Source organism: Morone saxatilis, unplaced genomic scaffold (assembly GCF_004916995.1).
Source record: "Morone saxatilis isolate NCDOM2014 unplaced genomic scaffold, NCSU_SB_2.0 Contig1, whole genome shotgun sequence".
NCBI classification, from domain to species: Eukaryota; Metazoa; Chordata; class Actinopteri; family Moronidae; genus Morone; species Morone saxatilis.
The window spans coordinates 6055952-6071471 of record NW_023339651.1 but is presented as its reverse complement, the minus strand read 5'-3'; the positions used below and the strand labels follow the sequence as shown (position 1 = coordinate 6071471).

Sequence of the window (15520 nt, the reverse complement as noted above, 5' to 3'; positions counted from 1 at the left end):
CCTGGCGCCCACAATCACTAATCAATAATACTATCAATAAACGGACTCAAGATGAGTCCTAAATCGAGTGCAGTCGAGCTTGTTTTCTGTCCACAGTATACATCGAGCAGGCCTTTTTTCAGCAGCAAGCGCATTTTGACATGAAGGTAGCTCGGGTTAAACACAGCTGTGTACTAATTAGAGGTCGTAACCTGAGTTTAGTGTACATAAAATGGAACAGAGGCCTTTTTTCATTGTTAGCCTATTTCATGTCACAATGGCTGCTCGGAAAAAGGTCAGCCAAGGCCAAAACGCGAGTCAGACGGGAACTAACTCAGGCGAGCTAACCTGCACGGCGACCGCTAACGCCGTTTTCATGTTTATTTATAAACGTGGTTTCACCATTAAACTAAATCAGAGCAACGAGGAAGTCGGATCTACAAGCAGTTTACAGCACAGCGAGTTGTGAAATCAGGATGAGCCTTTTGCCACCTTTGCTCCCTCCAGCACCTGTGTGTGTGTGTGTGTAATACTCTTGTGGATGTTGTGTGTGCATGTAGGATAATCTGTGCTTGTGTGTGTGTGTGTCAATAATCTGTGTGTGTGTGTGTGTAATATGCTGTGTGTCGTGGTGCGTGTCGTTGGCTGTGTGCTGTATATCTGGTGTGTGCTCGTGTAACTATCGTGTGTGGTGTTGTGTGTGTGGTGGTAATAGTCTGTGTGTGCTGGTCTGTGGTAATATCTGTGGTGTGTATACATATCTGTGTGTCTGTATAGATATTGTGTGTGTGTGTGGGGTCCTGTGTAATACCTCTGGTGTGTGTATAATATGCTGTGTGTGTGTATAAGTTTCGAATTGTGGTGTGTAATAAAATCTGTGTGTTGTGTGTGAGATATCTGTGTGTGTGTGTGGTGTGTGTGTGTGTATTATCTGTGTTGTGTGTGTGTAAATATGCTGTGTGTGTTTGGTGTGTGTGGGTGTAATATCTGTGTGTGTCGTGGCGTAGATATCTGTGTGTGTGCTGGTGTAATATTCTGGTTGTGTGTGTATAATATCTGTGTGTGGTGTGTGTATAATAGTCTGTGCTGTGTGTATGAATATTTGTGTGTGTGTGTGTGTTCGCTGGTGTGTGAGACAGTAAGTGTAACCAGCCATCTTTGCGCGTCTTTGAGCCTCCAGTTTTTCGTCCTGTATTTAACAGCTGACGTTCGCCTTCGTGAACGGAGGGCGTCTGACCTCAGAACTGATATTTATATTGCGAACAAGAGAGTTTGCGAGCTGCAGAGCCGCTCCGCCTTTTGGTGGTGGCGTGTTCTAAACGTGGAATAGACAGCTTTAAGCGAAAGCTCGGGGGCTTCTCCCCTTTTAATTACTGAGGCAACATTCTTCGGCGTAATGATTTATGACGCTGCTATTAAATTCTGGTGTGCAGTGAAAGGAGAGAGAGCAGAGTTTTCTTTCGAGTGAGTTCCGAGTTGTGAAGCAGAGCCACAACCCAGCAAACCGATACGACGGCCTGGCGTCAGCCTCAGTATACTAGACCGCTGGCAGGAGGCCACTCTATTGACCGCCAACCAATAATAACAGCTCAGTATCTCAACTCCTGATGCACGTCTTGATTCTCGCTGTACGCCTCGGAGCAATGGGGTAATGCCCACGGTTCCGTTTCGAGGTGACGTCGGTTAACCGAGCCTCCTCGTTAACTGTGCAGCTGGCACATTAACGAGCACTTTATCAAAACTTACAGAGAGTGTGTGTGGTGAGTGTGTGGTGTGTGGTGGCGCGCACGTGAGTGCTGTGTGTGAGTGGAGTGTGGTCTGTGAGTGTGTGACTGCTGTGTGAGTGGAGTGTCGTGACGGTGGGTCTAAACAGAGCGGCATGTGATCAGTGATTGACCCCCTTATTCCACACCTTCACGGCCCATTCATTCATTTTTACAAGGATGTAATTATCTCCTGACTGTGATATGTTACCAATTGAGAAAATGAGCCAGGAGCGTGATGTGTAGACCATATAAAGCTCTTTTCATTATATAACACATTACTAATGTCGTGTTCTCTGTCTGCAAGTTGTAATGATCATAAAAGCTCTTATATTAGATCATACTAACATTTATACATGCGTCTGTCCTCATGTCTGTAGTGTGTAAATAGATTATACAACGACTCTTATATTGATATACCTAAGCATTACTAATGTGCTGTCATCTGTCGCTAAGTCAGTTGTAATGATATAAAGCTCTTATATTATATATAACATTATAATGTCTGTCTCTGTCTGCAGTTGGAGCTGCAGGCCGATCAGGAGGTCGTTGTTTACGACCAGAGTTCTTCCGATCCGGCGTCTCTCAGCTCAGAGTCGTTCCTCAGCGTCCTGTTGGTGAAGCTGGAGCGGAGCTTTCCCTCCGTACACCTGCTCTCAGGTCAGTCCACGAGGCCGTTTACTGTGAGTCTGATAAAGGCGTTTATTAGTTTGAGCGACAGGCGGGTCGATGCAGACGTCCTCCTTTCTTTCCACTGAGGGTTACGTTATGTAACGATGATGTAATGCTGCACTGGTGACTCCACCCTCCAGATTAAAAAAACAACAAAGACTAGAGAGCTTCCTAAAAGCGGTCAAAGTTTAACAGTTACACAACAGCAGCACCTTAATCAATAATCAAACATTAAGCAGGAACACACACTGGTTCCAGCCTCATTAATAAACACATTACATATTAAATCAAACAGTGAATCAGGAACTGCAGACGTCTGTATGAATGTTTCCAACACAGTCATTATTATTATATATATATATTAATAATGTTCTCTCAGACACTTTATATCTTATATTTGTTTTTAAAGTGAGACTGAGCCACAAACAGGAAGTAATAAGACCAACGTTGGTTTCAGTGCAAACATTTGATAAAAATAAGATTTTAAAGGTGATACGGAGGGAGACTATTACTGCTTTAAAGAGATTAAGAACCTAATATATAGAAATATATAAGATAAAGGTGGAATAAATGTCACTGGTTCCCAACCTGAGGCTCAGGACCCCCACTAGGGGTCGCCAAAGATTCACAGGAGGTCCTGAGTCCTTCTGGGTTTTAAAAGTTAAAAATACGGTCAGTTTATTTTCTGATGGATCAGGAACCAGTGAGACACTTAGTCTGTCTCATAATGGATGAATGAATAAATGAATGATTGAATGAATGAATGAATGAAATGTGTCTCCAGGCTGTAAAAAAGAGAAGATGAATGATTGTAATGAAACAGACAGTGAGGTGATGATCTGAACTGTCTCTGAGCCTCCTTCATTAAGGTGTGTTTGTTTGTTTGTTTGTTTGTTTGTTTGTTTGTGTCATCCTGTGAGGATCAAAGCTGTGAACCTTCATTAAGGTGTGTTTGTTCCTCTCAGGTGGTTTCTCCGAGTTCTCCCACCTGTTTCCGGGTCTGTGTGAGGGGAAGTCGGCTCTGGTTCCCTCCTGTATCTCTCAGCCCTGCCTGCCCGTCACCAACATCGGACCCACCCGCATCCTGCCTCACCTGTACCTGGGCTGTCAGAGAGACGTCCTCAACAAGGTACCAAAGAGCTCTGGATGCTGGTTCCTCTGATAAGGAAGCCTGTAGAGGACTTTATTAAAATGATAATGTAAACTTGTCTCCAGGATCTGATGCAGCAGAACGACATCGGCTACGTCCTAAACGCCAGTAACACCTGCCCAAAACCTGACTTCATCCCAGAGTCTCACTTCCTGAGAGTTCCTGTCAATGACTCGTTCTGTGAGAAGATCCTGCCCTGGTTGGACCGATCGGTGGAGTTCATAGGTCAGCGGCCGACCGCACACAATCTTGTTCTAACCCGTTTGTTTATCCATCAAAACATTGAAACCACGTTAGCAACAGCAGTTTGTCCACAACCAGTCGCTGAAGGTCCACAGAGGTCGTGAGCTCATGTAGGAACTACTTTCTTTCTAAGTATCACTGCGCAGAAAGCTAACGTTAGCTAGCTCACCTAGTCTGTGGATCATCTTCAGTGACCAGGTCCGGGTTTCTGAAAGAGACGAGCTGAGTGCCGTCTGATGGTTTTGATAAACCCAAAGAGGAGATTGATTGTAAAATATTATTTTTCTTTATAAAAGTCTTTAGAATTAATAGAAAGTTCAGAGGACCCAGAATGCTTCCCTGAGGGACTCCACAGACGGCTGAGGACTACTATTGTTGCATTAGTGAGGGCAGACCTCTGTACCGATGTCTCAGCAGTCCTTTATCAGTCCGATGGGATACGAGCTGCTCTCATTTCGGTCTCATTGTGTGTTTCAGAGAAAGCTAAAGCGTCCAACGCTCGGGTCCTGGTTCACTGTCTGGCTGGAATCTCCCGCTCAGCCACCATCGCCATCGCCTACATCATGAAGAGGATGGACATGTCTCTGGACGAGGCGTACAGGTGAGATCACACAGACAATGGAAGCAGGTGTCACATATTAGTTTCAGCAAGTTTCTCCCATCTGACTTTAGTTCCATAAAACAATAAAATGAATCAAACTTTCTACAAGTAGAGGCCTCCAGTCTGAAGTCCTCTTATCTCAGTTTAGGATGGTCCCAGGCAGCCTGGAAAACCTGGAAATTTAGACTAGTTTTCCAGTCATGGAAACACCTGGAAATGGATTAAAATGAGCAAATATTCTGGAAGTGTTTGTTATTTTAGCCCCTCACTCAGATCACCTACACAAACTCAGCTGTGTGTTTTAGTTTGATACTTGACTCTTGATGGGATAAAGTTGTTCCACTCACACAACGTTAAAGAAATAGTACTTATATACAATATCTAACACGATATATAGAATAAAAATTATAATATATAGGTATATACATATAGAAAATGTGAAAATAAAGACATATAATAAGAGCCTAAGATATATAATAAGATATTAAGAGCCTATATACAAAGTAAATGTAAATGTAAACATAAATGTAAACAGATAATTAGAAAGAATGACATGATAATCAAGTGAATTGCACGTTGACCCGGGTGTTTCACCTTAATCGACATCAAACACAGTGATGTTGATTTGTACGTGCACTTTAACTTTTCTAAAAGATGAATTTACTGTAAAATAAAACAAACTTATACTTGATTTGAACTTCTTACTTATGAGGCCAAATGAATGAAAACCACAGCTTTTATGACCGTTTGTAAGGAAGTGCTGTTCTGCGTGGCCAAAAAAACCTCCTGGAAAATGATGTTGAAAAGCAGAAACCCTGACCTGTTTATGTCCCCGACTATAGAAGCACATTAGACCACAGATCCCCAATCTGAGAGGATTTGACTAAAAGAATTCCGTCTTTGAGTCAGTTTGTTATGTTTAGGTTATGACAGTAAACTGGATATCTCTCTGGGTTGTGGACAAAACAAGAGAACGTCAACTTGGGCAAATAAATGACAGATTATTAACTGATAATGAAAATGAAAGGGGTGTAATTGTTAGCCCTGCAGCTGAATGGAATCCAGCCAGCGGTTTCTTACACCTGTGCTTTCTCTAACGAGTCAAGTCGTCTGTAAAAATGGTCCATTGAGAACAGAAGACGCTGTTTTACCACCAGAAACATAGCGCAGAAGAGTTTCAGGCTGTTTTGGGAAATTAGCGTGCAGTTCCTGCATCACTGGTCTATTTACGAAAAGGAAGTTTGGGGCGTGGAGTCTAAATAAGGAATCTGTCTTTGTCTTTTTCTTGCATCGTGACCTTTAACCCTAAAATAGTACAAAGCAAAGATACAAAATGTGTGTAACCTGTTAAGTAGGTTTTTATGTCCATATTACAGTAATTATAAAGACTTCTTTACATCAATATATATTAATTATATTAATTAATATCACGGTATGATGGAGACACGTACTTTTATGTACTTCTGGTCTGTTTTCTTGGTTTGGGTCTTTTACTTTTTAATTTAAATTCATTTTGTGATATCGTTTGCATCTTAAGAGAACTTTTGAGAATAAAACCAGTTATTCCCGTGTGCTAAATGAGTCGAGATCTGTTGAGAAGAATGAGGAAATCCTTTAAGGATGCAGAGCGATGGCACGAGTTCCCATTCGGGGAATTTGAATTGTGAGGAAGACGGACAGGCAGACAACATTTTTTATCCCCTGTCACATGCTTCAGATCAGGAGGGATGTGGTGCAGCCGCATACCAAAGTAAACAGCTCCTCTATTCATTGCTGTTAACTTCATCTTAGTCCATGAAATTGCTGTTCTTTGTAATGCGCTCCGCTGCTAGATTTATCTTTTATTTAAATAGCATCATTAGCCATATTACAGCATGTTTAATACTGAGGGTGCAACATTTTTAGAGCTCTTTCCTTCTGTTTCCACCCGTCGGATGGATTAACAAAACTACCTTTGAGTTTTGTCTTTTTATTTTATAGGGCTGAACAATGTGGTAAAAACATCATATTGTCATTTATTTTGACAGATATTCCGATATGATATAGGATTGATGTGGGGATGATCATTTTTGTGTCAGAAATTCAAATTTAAAATATGAAAAGTCATGATGATGTGACATTTGTCTGTTACAAACAAACATGCTCTCTTAAACTCGGAGAACGAGATTTGTAGGGCAGGGCGCCTCTTCAGAACTGAAGCCCTTCATTATAATGCCGTACTGTCATTATTTGGATAGTGACATCTTAAGATAGACAGGAAACTAGGGAGAGAGAGGGGGGTGACAGGCAGCAAGGACTCTTAGTGCTTAGAAGTTCTTCCAACTAACTAGCTTGAGGTAATCGTTGACTTTATATTGCTCATCTCAGTCCTGATATGATCCTTATCTCTCTTTATATTCGACCAATTCCAGCAAATTGTAAAAGCTTAGGTGTCAGCTGAAAGGTCCGTCCCATTATGTAACCCGATTACCAAGTTAGATGTCTTGCACCGCTATAAAAGACATAATCTCTATGGGTGTTTTCCGTTATCATCATATCACTCTTTGAGATATATATATGCGTGTTTATGATAAGACTTAAATCCCAAACAACGGGGAAATCCCCCTTCTGCTGCACATCTTCCAACTCAGCACAGTGGCTTTGGAAAGAAGCCCTGAGCTATGTTTTCTGTTTTTAATGTGACTTTTTGTTTCCTCCTACTTCTTGTAGACCACGTGAATGTGTGCTTGTGTGTGTGTTCTGGGTGAAATTCGATCGCAGTGAATGTAAAGGAATTCAGTGGACTGACTTCTGACAATCAGCCTCTGACGGTTGCAGTCACGTCTGAGGTTAACACTCCACCCTGTCTTTATTTAATGTGGTTGCATTGTCAGACGAAATGGTGAGATTGTACAGCAGAGACAAAAGGGGGATGTGGTGTTCGGGTGAAATTCAGGACACTGAGGAAGAACAACTAGACACTCTATAAAACTTTCTCAGGGTTATGTGTCCTTAAAGATTTGAAGAATGAATCGAATCGTTGTTTAACAGAATTCTTTTTTAAAGATTAAATTCCAAATATTTGCTAGTTTCATGATAGTAAACTAAATATCTTTTGGTATCGGACAAAACTAGGTCCTTGAATACGTCATCTTGAGCTGTGGGAATTCATAACGGACATTTTTTTACTATTTCCTGGCGGTTAATCGAGAAAATAATACGCATATTTGTCTATGATGAAACTAATCGATAGCTGCATTCTTAGTTTACACAAAAAATACCAACCAACCTTTGGCAGATGTTGTCTGCAGAGCTTCCCTGTCATGTTAAGTGTCATGTGATATGTTATAGTATTGAGGTGTGTTCATGGGAAGCTCTGAGGCCTGACACTACAGAGTCCGCCGGCGGCTGCAAGACGGTACAAAAACAAGTTACCTAACAAAGTATTGTTGTTCTGTGATAGATGGCACAATGGTCTCATTTTGTCTGACAAAGTGTCTCCAGGCAAATTGGAAGCAAGACACATCCAAGTCTTATTTTCCACCGTAGAGCAGGTCGAAGTTAACTTGTTTCCTCAGTGTCCTGCAACTGTCCCGAAATTCAACTTTCAGCTGCCGCAGACTTAATACATACAAAGTACTTTAATAGTTAAATAACTTTGTTTCAGTAACTCGCCTCACTTATTGACTCATTCTGGTCCGTCATGGAAGTTCTGCTCCTCGTTCCCTGAACTTATCTGAATAAAACATTTATATCACCCCGTGTGTTTAACCACAAGCACTTTTTATTATTCTTTTTAGTCACTGGCTGAGTTTCTTCTTTATTTCTAATAGAGTTGGTAGGTACTGACCACTGCAGACCGGGAACACCCCACAAGAGCAGATACTCTGACCCAGTCGTCTAGCCATCACCATTTGGCACTTAAGTCACTAAAACCGCAAAACTTTAAGGACAAAATGTTCACTAGCTGCCTAATATATCCCACCCACTGACAGCTGCCATGATAACCAGATAATCAGCGTTATTCACTTCACCTGAGGTCATAGTGTGGCTGATCTGTGTATATATACATATACATACATTACTCTGAGCAGCATGCGTGGGGTTGAATTAAAATATATTGAATATATTTCTCACCTTTCCCCCGATGGTCTGAATAAGTTGCTAAATTAGTCACTAGTTGCTTTAGAGATTAAGCTGCTAAGAGGGTCTGAAAAGTTGTAAAACCTAGAGTCTAATGACAGTGAATGTGTGACATAACCAATAATAGTAATTTATAACGAGCTATCAGGATACAGTTACACTGAAGGTCAATGTAAGATTATCATAGAGCATCAGTCTGGTGGCTGGCTAACGCTCACAATGTCTAAAAATGTTTCTGTGCTTCCTCCAGGTCCTCGCTGCTGCTGCTGGCTCCTCTCCTGGCTGAAGCCGATCCAGCTCCCAGACGTGTCTCCAGGCCCACCGGGTCTGCCGGAGCTCAGGGCACAGACGGTCTCTGCACCCACTTCCGATGGATGGCAGAGCACGTACCCGCCTTCCGGGTGCCCGGCACCCACATCCACATCCTGACCTCACCTGACCAGTTCTACCAGGCCATGAAGGTCTGTGCCACTGTGAAGTGTTTGGTTAATTGAAAAAAAAAAATAAAAGGCCAATATTGACTTTTCACAGATGTTCCATGTATAACGACAGATAACAAGTGAGGCAGAGAAAGTACTCGAGGTATTTGAAGTGTTTTCCCAGCAGGCTCTGACTGTTTACAACACCAGAGTTGGCAGCGAGTATCACGCTGCAATTAATTGTCTTCTCTACATGTCTACGTTACAACTCATTTTACTTGATTAGTGAATCATTCAGTAGCCGTTCGAGTTTATTTGTTTAGCACATTTCAACAAGAAAGGAAGTTCAAAGTGGTTTACATAAAACATTTAAGACAAAATGTAAAAGCAACATAAGACGGTGTGAGAGGAGATTTAAACACAATTAAAAAGGCTTAAGTAAGATAAAGAAGGAGAGTACAAGCTTAAGTTCAAAATTATGCAAAGAAAACATCTGACTCATAAAATAGAGATTTAAACCATAGATGTTGGATAATATGTAGAGCTGTTAAGGACACTGAAGTCACTCGTGAACGTGTAGAATCATTGTCCCATAGTCTCCTATATGAGAAGAAGGGTGATGCTGGAGGTGTTTCACATCGCCCAGGATATGGTGGGTTTAGACTTTATCGCGTGTGCAGTGTGATCAAAAGCCTCAAATTTGATTTAATAAAAGGAGCAAACGGAAAAGTCTTCAGCCTTCATTCAAAAGAAGTGAGAGTTACAGCCGTTTCCTGTGAGTTTGTTCCAGATGTTTGTGCATAAAACCTGAAAGCTTTCCTCTCCGTGTTAAGTTTTGACTTTGGGGACAGAAAACAGGCGACCTGAGGGGGTCTGAGCAGTTCATAACGTAGCAGAAGGTCATAAATGTAGTTATATGTATGTAAAGACCTCAGAACCGGAGTGACGTGATCCACTTCGTCGCAGTCAGGACTCGAGCAGCAGCCTTCTGAATCAGCTGCAGCTGTTTTTAAAGAGAGGAACAAAATTTACAGTTTCAGTCAAAGATCTGGCAGAGTTACAAACTGGAGTTTTTATATTTTTGTTTCTTTGCGTAGTTCCACACCTGCTATTTATCACCACATTGGAATCCTTTTATGTTTCCTCCTAATTTTAGCCTATTCAGTCTTTCCAGGAACAAAGAAACAGGAATTTGCTGCGGTTTGTATGCTGCTGTTGTGGCAGACAGACAGGAGCTTCCCTCATACAAAGCCAATATTTAACTTAAACATTAAGAATCCAGGGAAAAATTAGCTCTGTGGTGCTAATGTTGGAATAATTTATCTCCCAAGTGTCGGATTCTGTGATCTTTTTGACCCCAGATATAATTATTTATACAAATACCTCATATAATAATTCATTTAAACACCTTTTAAAACACAAAGTGCTTTACAATTAAACAGAACCTATTTAAAGATCATAAAATGAGCTAAAAAGCCATAAAACTAAACACATTACAAAACACAAAGAAGTAAAATGAACAAAAATCAAACACTGAGACAGAGTTTACAGCCCTGATCTCCTCAGGCGTGTCTTTGTTAAAAGCCATCATGCATTAAATGCATTATGTGAGTCATAATTTGTGTAAAAACATGTTGCAGGGGTGTGTAAATGGGTGTGATTGTCATTGGTTTTATTTTTTAATGACTTCCCCATAACACTGAGAGCTGGGAAGGTTCCCTCTGAATAGCATTGCATTGTTGTATTTATATAGCTTTTGGCACACGTGCTTTATTCCTTCCCGTCTCTAATTGTCACCGGGCTGGTTGGTGTTCGGTGTTGTATCACGATGACTCTGGTGGATGCGAATCAGCAACACATGAGAACAAAATGAATTCATGTGCTAGTTGTGGAAAGTTATTCTACTTTAAACTTGTATCTTAGAGTCTGATATTGTGCTTTTTTACTCCACTCCATGTAGTTAATTTCTTTCCAGATTAAGATTAGTAATACAAAATATAATAATAATGGGAAATAAGATGTATTACCGTAGTTTAAAGGTCCAGTGTGTGTGTGGTTTAGTGGTTGGTTTAACTTGTGCAGAATAAGCATGTTTACATCTGACTGGCAGGGAATGTACCTTTTGTTTACTGTCTTATCATTTCTTACTATCAGACATTTGCGGGCAGATTCTTAACACACCCACACAAACACACACTAGTTCACTTTTGTTTGTTTGCTTCTCTTTTTCTCTTCAGGCACGAATCAAGACTGCAAAGAGGCGAGTGGTGATGGCCTCGTTGTATCTGGGAACAGGTCAGCTGGAGCAGGAGCTGGTGAGAAAAAGTGGTGTTTTTTTTTTTTGCGATGTGTGAGAAGCAGATTCTTCAACACCTTTTTTTTAAAAAAAAGTTTTTGGGCAGGTGAGAACAATGGCATCCAAACACGAGCATGTGCCAAATAACTGGTCAGAGATGCCAGAAAATGTGAGTCAGTGTTGTCTTCCAAGAGAAACCGCAGTGAGGGTTTGTTCAGAATGAAAACGTACTCCTGGCCAACTACAAGGAATGACCCCAAAATGCAAGGGTTTATGGGAAGAAGTAGACCAGTGTTGGCATGCGATAGCCTGCTGTTCTTCATGCTTGGAAAGCCTAGCATAACAACATTAACCGAGAACAAACCACAGTCTGGACTGACGCTCACATTCAGCTGTTTTTCATGGGTTTGTTGGGTTTTTTTCGACCCGGTACGAGCAGCAGAAATTACAGAGGAAAAAAAGGCACAGACAAGTCGAACATGCTTAATTGCAGTTAAAAGCATTTGGATCAGCTGTGATTGCTGCCAAACTCTGGAACCTCACAGGATGATGGATTACTAGAAACGTTGAGTCAATAAGGTGCATTGAGTCCATGTGACTTTCATTTTCAAGCCCAGGTTTCGTTGTAATTGGACACAATGAGCTGAGCAGTGGAGCACAGGTCTGTGGTTTAGACTGAAGAATGCAAACTGCAGGTAAAGCCTGGATCCATTAACACAAGCCCCGGTCCCAGGGTCAGCACAAAGGGTGCTTGATTAATACTGACAGTCACCCTTGTGCACTGTGTTTACTTAAGCGCAGGTGCAGACTCTGAGAATAAACTGAAATGTTAAAGAAAGCCGTATTTATCTTTTAGGAGCTAGGTTTTTTTTGGCTTTATTACCTTTCAGCATACTGTAACATAAAAGTCAACTTGACTTCTGCACCTGCTCTTGGCTCAGTTTTCAGGCTTTAAAAAATCTAGCTATTGACAGGAGACGTTGACCAATCACAGGTCATATCAGAGAGCGGGCTTTCAACTGACTCCTGCTGCCGACGTTCGAACTCGCAGGTTCAGTCGGAGGGGAATAGCGCAGTGATACGAGGCGGCAGAGAGAGAGGTGTAAAGTCTGTTTACAGGTGTTGGGGAGTGCTGCTGCGTATGTTAAGCCTTTTGTGGCTCCAGAGGAAACACCTGATATTGCCTCAAGTGATGTCACTTGAGTCCGTGTCCATTGACGACTACCAGTTTGAAAGTTTGGAAAAATCTGTAGAAAAAAGTGAGTTTAACTGACCTCTGCAGTTCGCTCCTCATCTCTGCTTGAGGCCAGCAGCACAAAGATACAGTGGCACAATTAACCCGAATCTACTGCCATAAGTGTCTGTGGTCAGGTTGCATTGTGGGTAATGTAGGCACCAGGTTTTGACAAGGAAGAAGAATCTCTGCTGCATCGCTTAATTGTAAATACATACTCTTTCAAATAAATCAGTAAGAAATACATTTAAAAGACAACAAAGGATAAAAAATACATGTAAACAAAACTTTTAAAAATAAAACCTGAGAAATTAAAATGACCGCCGGCCACTTTGTTCTCTACGATGTTGCTGTGTGAAGAAAATCCCTCAGTTTTGTTCTTTTTCCAACTCTTGCTATCCTCTCAGAACATCACCTTTCCCCTTGAAGAGGAAACAAGAACTTAAATTAAACTTAAATTAAAGAAAATAAGACAATCTGTCCTTTCCTTTACACTCTATTTCTGTCTAAATCTATCAAATAATTGATTATTCTAAAACAAAAAGCTGGGGGGGACTAATGAAATTGTCTCACAGACTGGATCTGGCCCCTTGACCAGTAGTTTAACACCCATAGTCTAAATGCTCAAGATTGACTTACAAGTCATTGAGAGCGAACATCTTTCTCTGGATTTGTGTGTGTTAAGTCTTTTACAAAGCATAATAACTAAATGCTGCTTCTGTGCTTCAAAGGATGAGCACATTCTTAAGTGTCTCCCGGCGTTCCAACTCATGATCACATTTCAGTCCGGAGCAGAGCTGGAAGTGTCGGTGGTGCAGACTTCCCCCAAAGAGCTCTCTGCTGGAAAGAAGACGCGTTTTACTGGCATGCAAACAGGCACTCTGGAGTGACGTAAATGAATGCGTTTGGGCCCCAGATGCACAATTTAGCCAAAGTAGGAAAGAAAAAAAATCAGGTGGGGAACAAATGCTGAGCTCACCACAAATAAAGACTCTACGTTTACTACCAGTAGTGCCCTCTGAAGAGCAGCCATTTCCTCTTTGAGTTCCCACGCTCAGTAAACGGATAATAAAAGGGCTGCCAGTGTTTGATAAATGTTGTCTCCTGCCAATTAATCAGTGATCATTAATCTAGTATTTTGTTTTTGCAGCTCCATCTTGGAACAAATACAAAGGCAGTAGGATAGTGTAATGTTTAGTCCACCTTGTTTAAAGCATCAACGCCAAGACATCCAGAGAAGAATAACAACAGATGTCACCTGCTGAAGAGGAAAACAAACTACAGTTTGTGGTTTGTTAAACAATGAGACTGAGATTACAGACAACGGGAAAGTAAAATGTCTTGAACAGAAGTTTTCTGCTGGAATGAAGACAGCTGAGCAGCTCAAAGTCCAGTTCCAATCATATGAAACTGAGAAAAGCAGTAAATCCTCATATTTTAGAAGCTGAAAACAAGAATGTTTTGTTTAATAAATGACTTAAACTATTGATCGGTTGTTAAAATTGTTGCTGATTTTAGATTTCTCCTGATCAACTAAGTGATTAATTGTCTCAGCTATACATATTAGTCCTATCTGAGACAGCTTTGTGCAGTCGATGGTTGAACACTGAAACTTTTAAGTGTCTGTTTGCTGACTTGTGGGAATGTTTCTCAATCTGTTCTGTGTTAAAGAGGAAATCCACCAGTTTTCCACGTCACGTTTGATTCATATACAGATTAGTACTCCCCAACACCTGTAATACGACTATTTTAAAGCATTTTGTGAAGTCTGGTAAATTACCTCAAGTGATGTCACTTGAGTCAGCAGCTGTTGAGGCAAAAGACTACGAGTTTGATTAATGAACGAAATCTGTAGAAAGAAGCTCCTAATCTCTGCTTTGAGGCTCGTATTTGAGGAAGAAGCTACCAGCAAAACAAACCCGAACCTCTGAACAAACTCTCTGCAGTCAAGTTGCATTATGGGAAATGTAGGCTTCAGGTTTCGGTGAGAAAAAAGTATAAGTGAAGACGATTTCTCTGATTCTGGTGCATCAAGTTTGATCCTTTTTGTCCAATAATGTTATAGTGCATTCATCTTTTAATCATCTTCTGGTGTTTGTCTCCTGCTTTGTTAAGGTGGACTGTATGGAGGAAGCTCTACAGCGCTCAGAGGATAACATTCATGCTCCTGATCTAAAAGTCAACATATTGCTGGACTACACACGCGGCTCCCGAGGTTGTTGTCTGTCCGTGAGATCTCTTTGTCGCTGGCTAGCACCACGCTCATCATCCTGATTGTGTTGTGTGATTTTTTTTTTTTTTACATTTTTTTTATTTTATTTTTTTTTATGTGCAGGACAGATTAACTCGAGGACCATGCTGCTGCCGTTGTTGCAGCGCTTCACCTCTCAGATGCGGGTGTCTCTGTACCACACTCCAGACCTGAGGGGGCTGCTGCGGCTGCTGGTCCCGCAGCGTTTCAACGAGACCATCGGAGTCCAGCACATCAAGGTCTACCTGTTTGACGACAGCGTTATCATCAGCGGGTATGTTGGTTGCTAGACAGAAAGTCCTCTCTTCTCTCTGCTTTGTTTAATCTTCTCAGATTATTAGGGCCCGAGCACTGAACGTGCGAAGGCCCTATTGTAATTGAAGGAATTCTTCTTTTTCTTATTTTTCTTCAACGTATTCCTATTGCTATTACACGGCCACACACACTTCCGTGTACGTTAGGCCTCTTACATATGTTCAGAAGTGATGAACTTGCACACGTTTGAGATAACAGTTACCCTAGCCCTGAAACACGTCTACATGACGATATTCAGATATAGGTGATAGCGCCACCTACCGTCAACAGGAAGTAAGCGCTGCATAGCGACTTTGGTCAAGATTTACTTGAAATTTTCATGTTGTGGTCGGCAGCGTGTTACGACGGCACCACGCGGCCGCAGCACGCCCCGAGTTGCGGCGGAGTGCGAGGCGCCGCCGCCCAACGCTGCTTGCAGCACTTTAATTAGTTATGGTTTTTGTACCAGGGATGTTTCATAACATGTTAGTTTAAG

General features: G+C 41.5%; 1 protein-coding gene across 1 annotated transcript in view; it reads left to right on the top strand.

Moving 5' to 3' along the window:
• The window catches only part of LOC118330840 (CDP-diacylglycerol--glycerol-3-phosphate 3-phosphatidyltransferase, mitochondrial), a 29678-nt gene that overhangs the window by 563 nt on the left and 13595 nt on the right, over positions 1-15520 (top strand). The window contains exons 2-5 of the mRNA XM_035665530.1: positions 8781-8991; positions 11187-11264; positions 14595-14694; positions 14815-15004. Of these exons, the coding sequence (XP_035521423.1) occupies positions 8781-8991; positions 11187-11264; positions 14595-14694; positions 14815-15004 (579 nt within the window). The remainder of the gene's footprint in view (positions 1-8780; positions 8992-11186; positions 11265-14594; positions 14695-14814; positions 15005-15520) is intronic.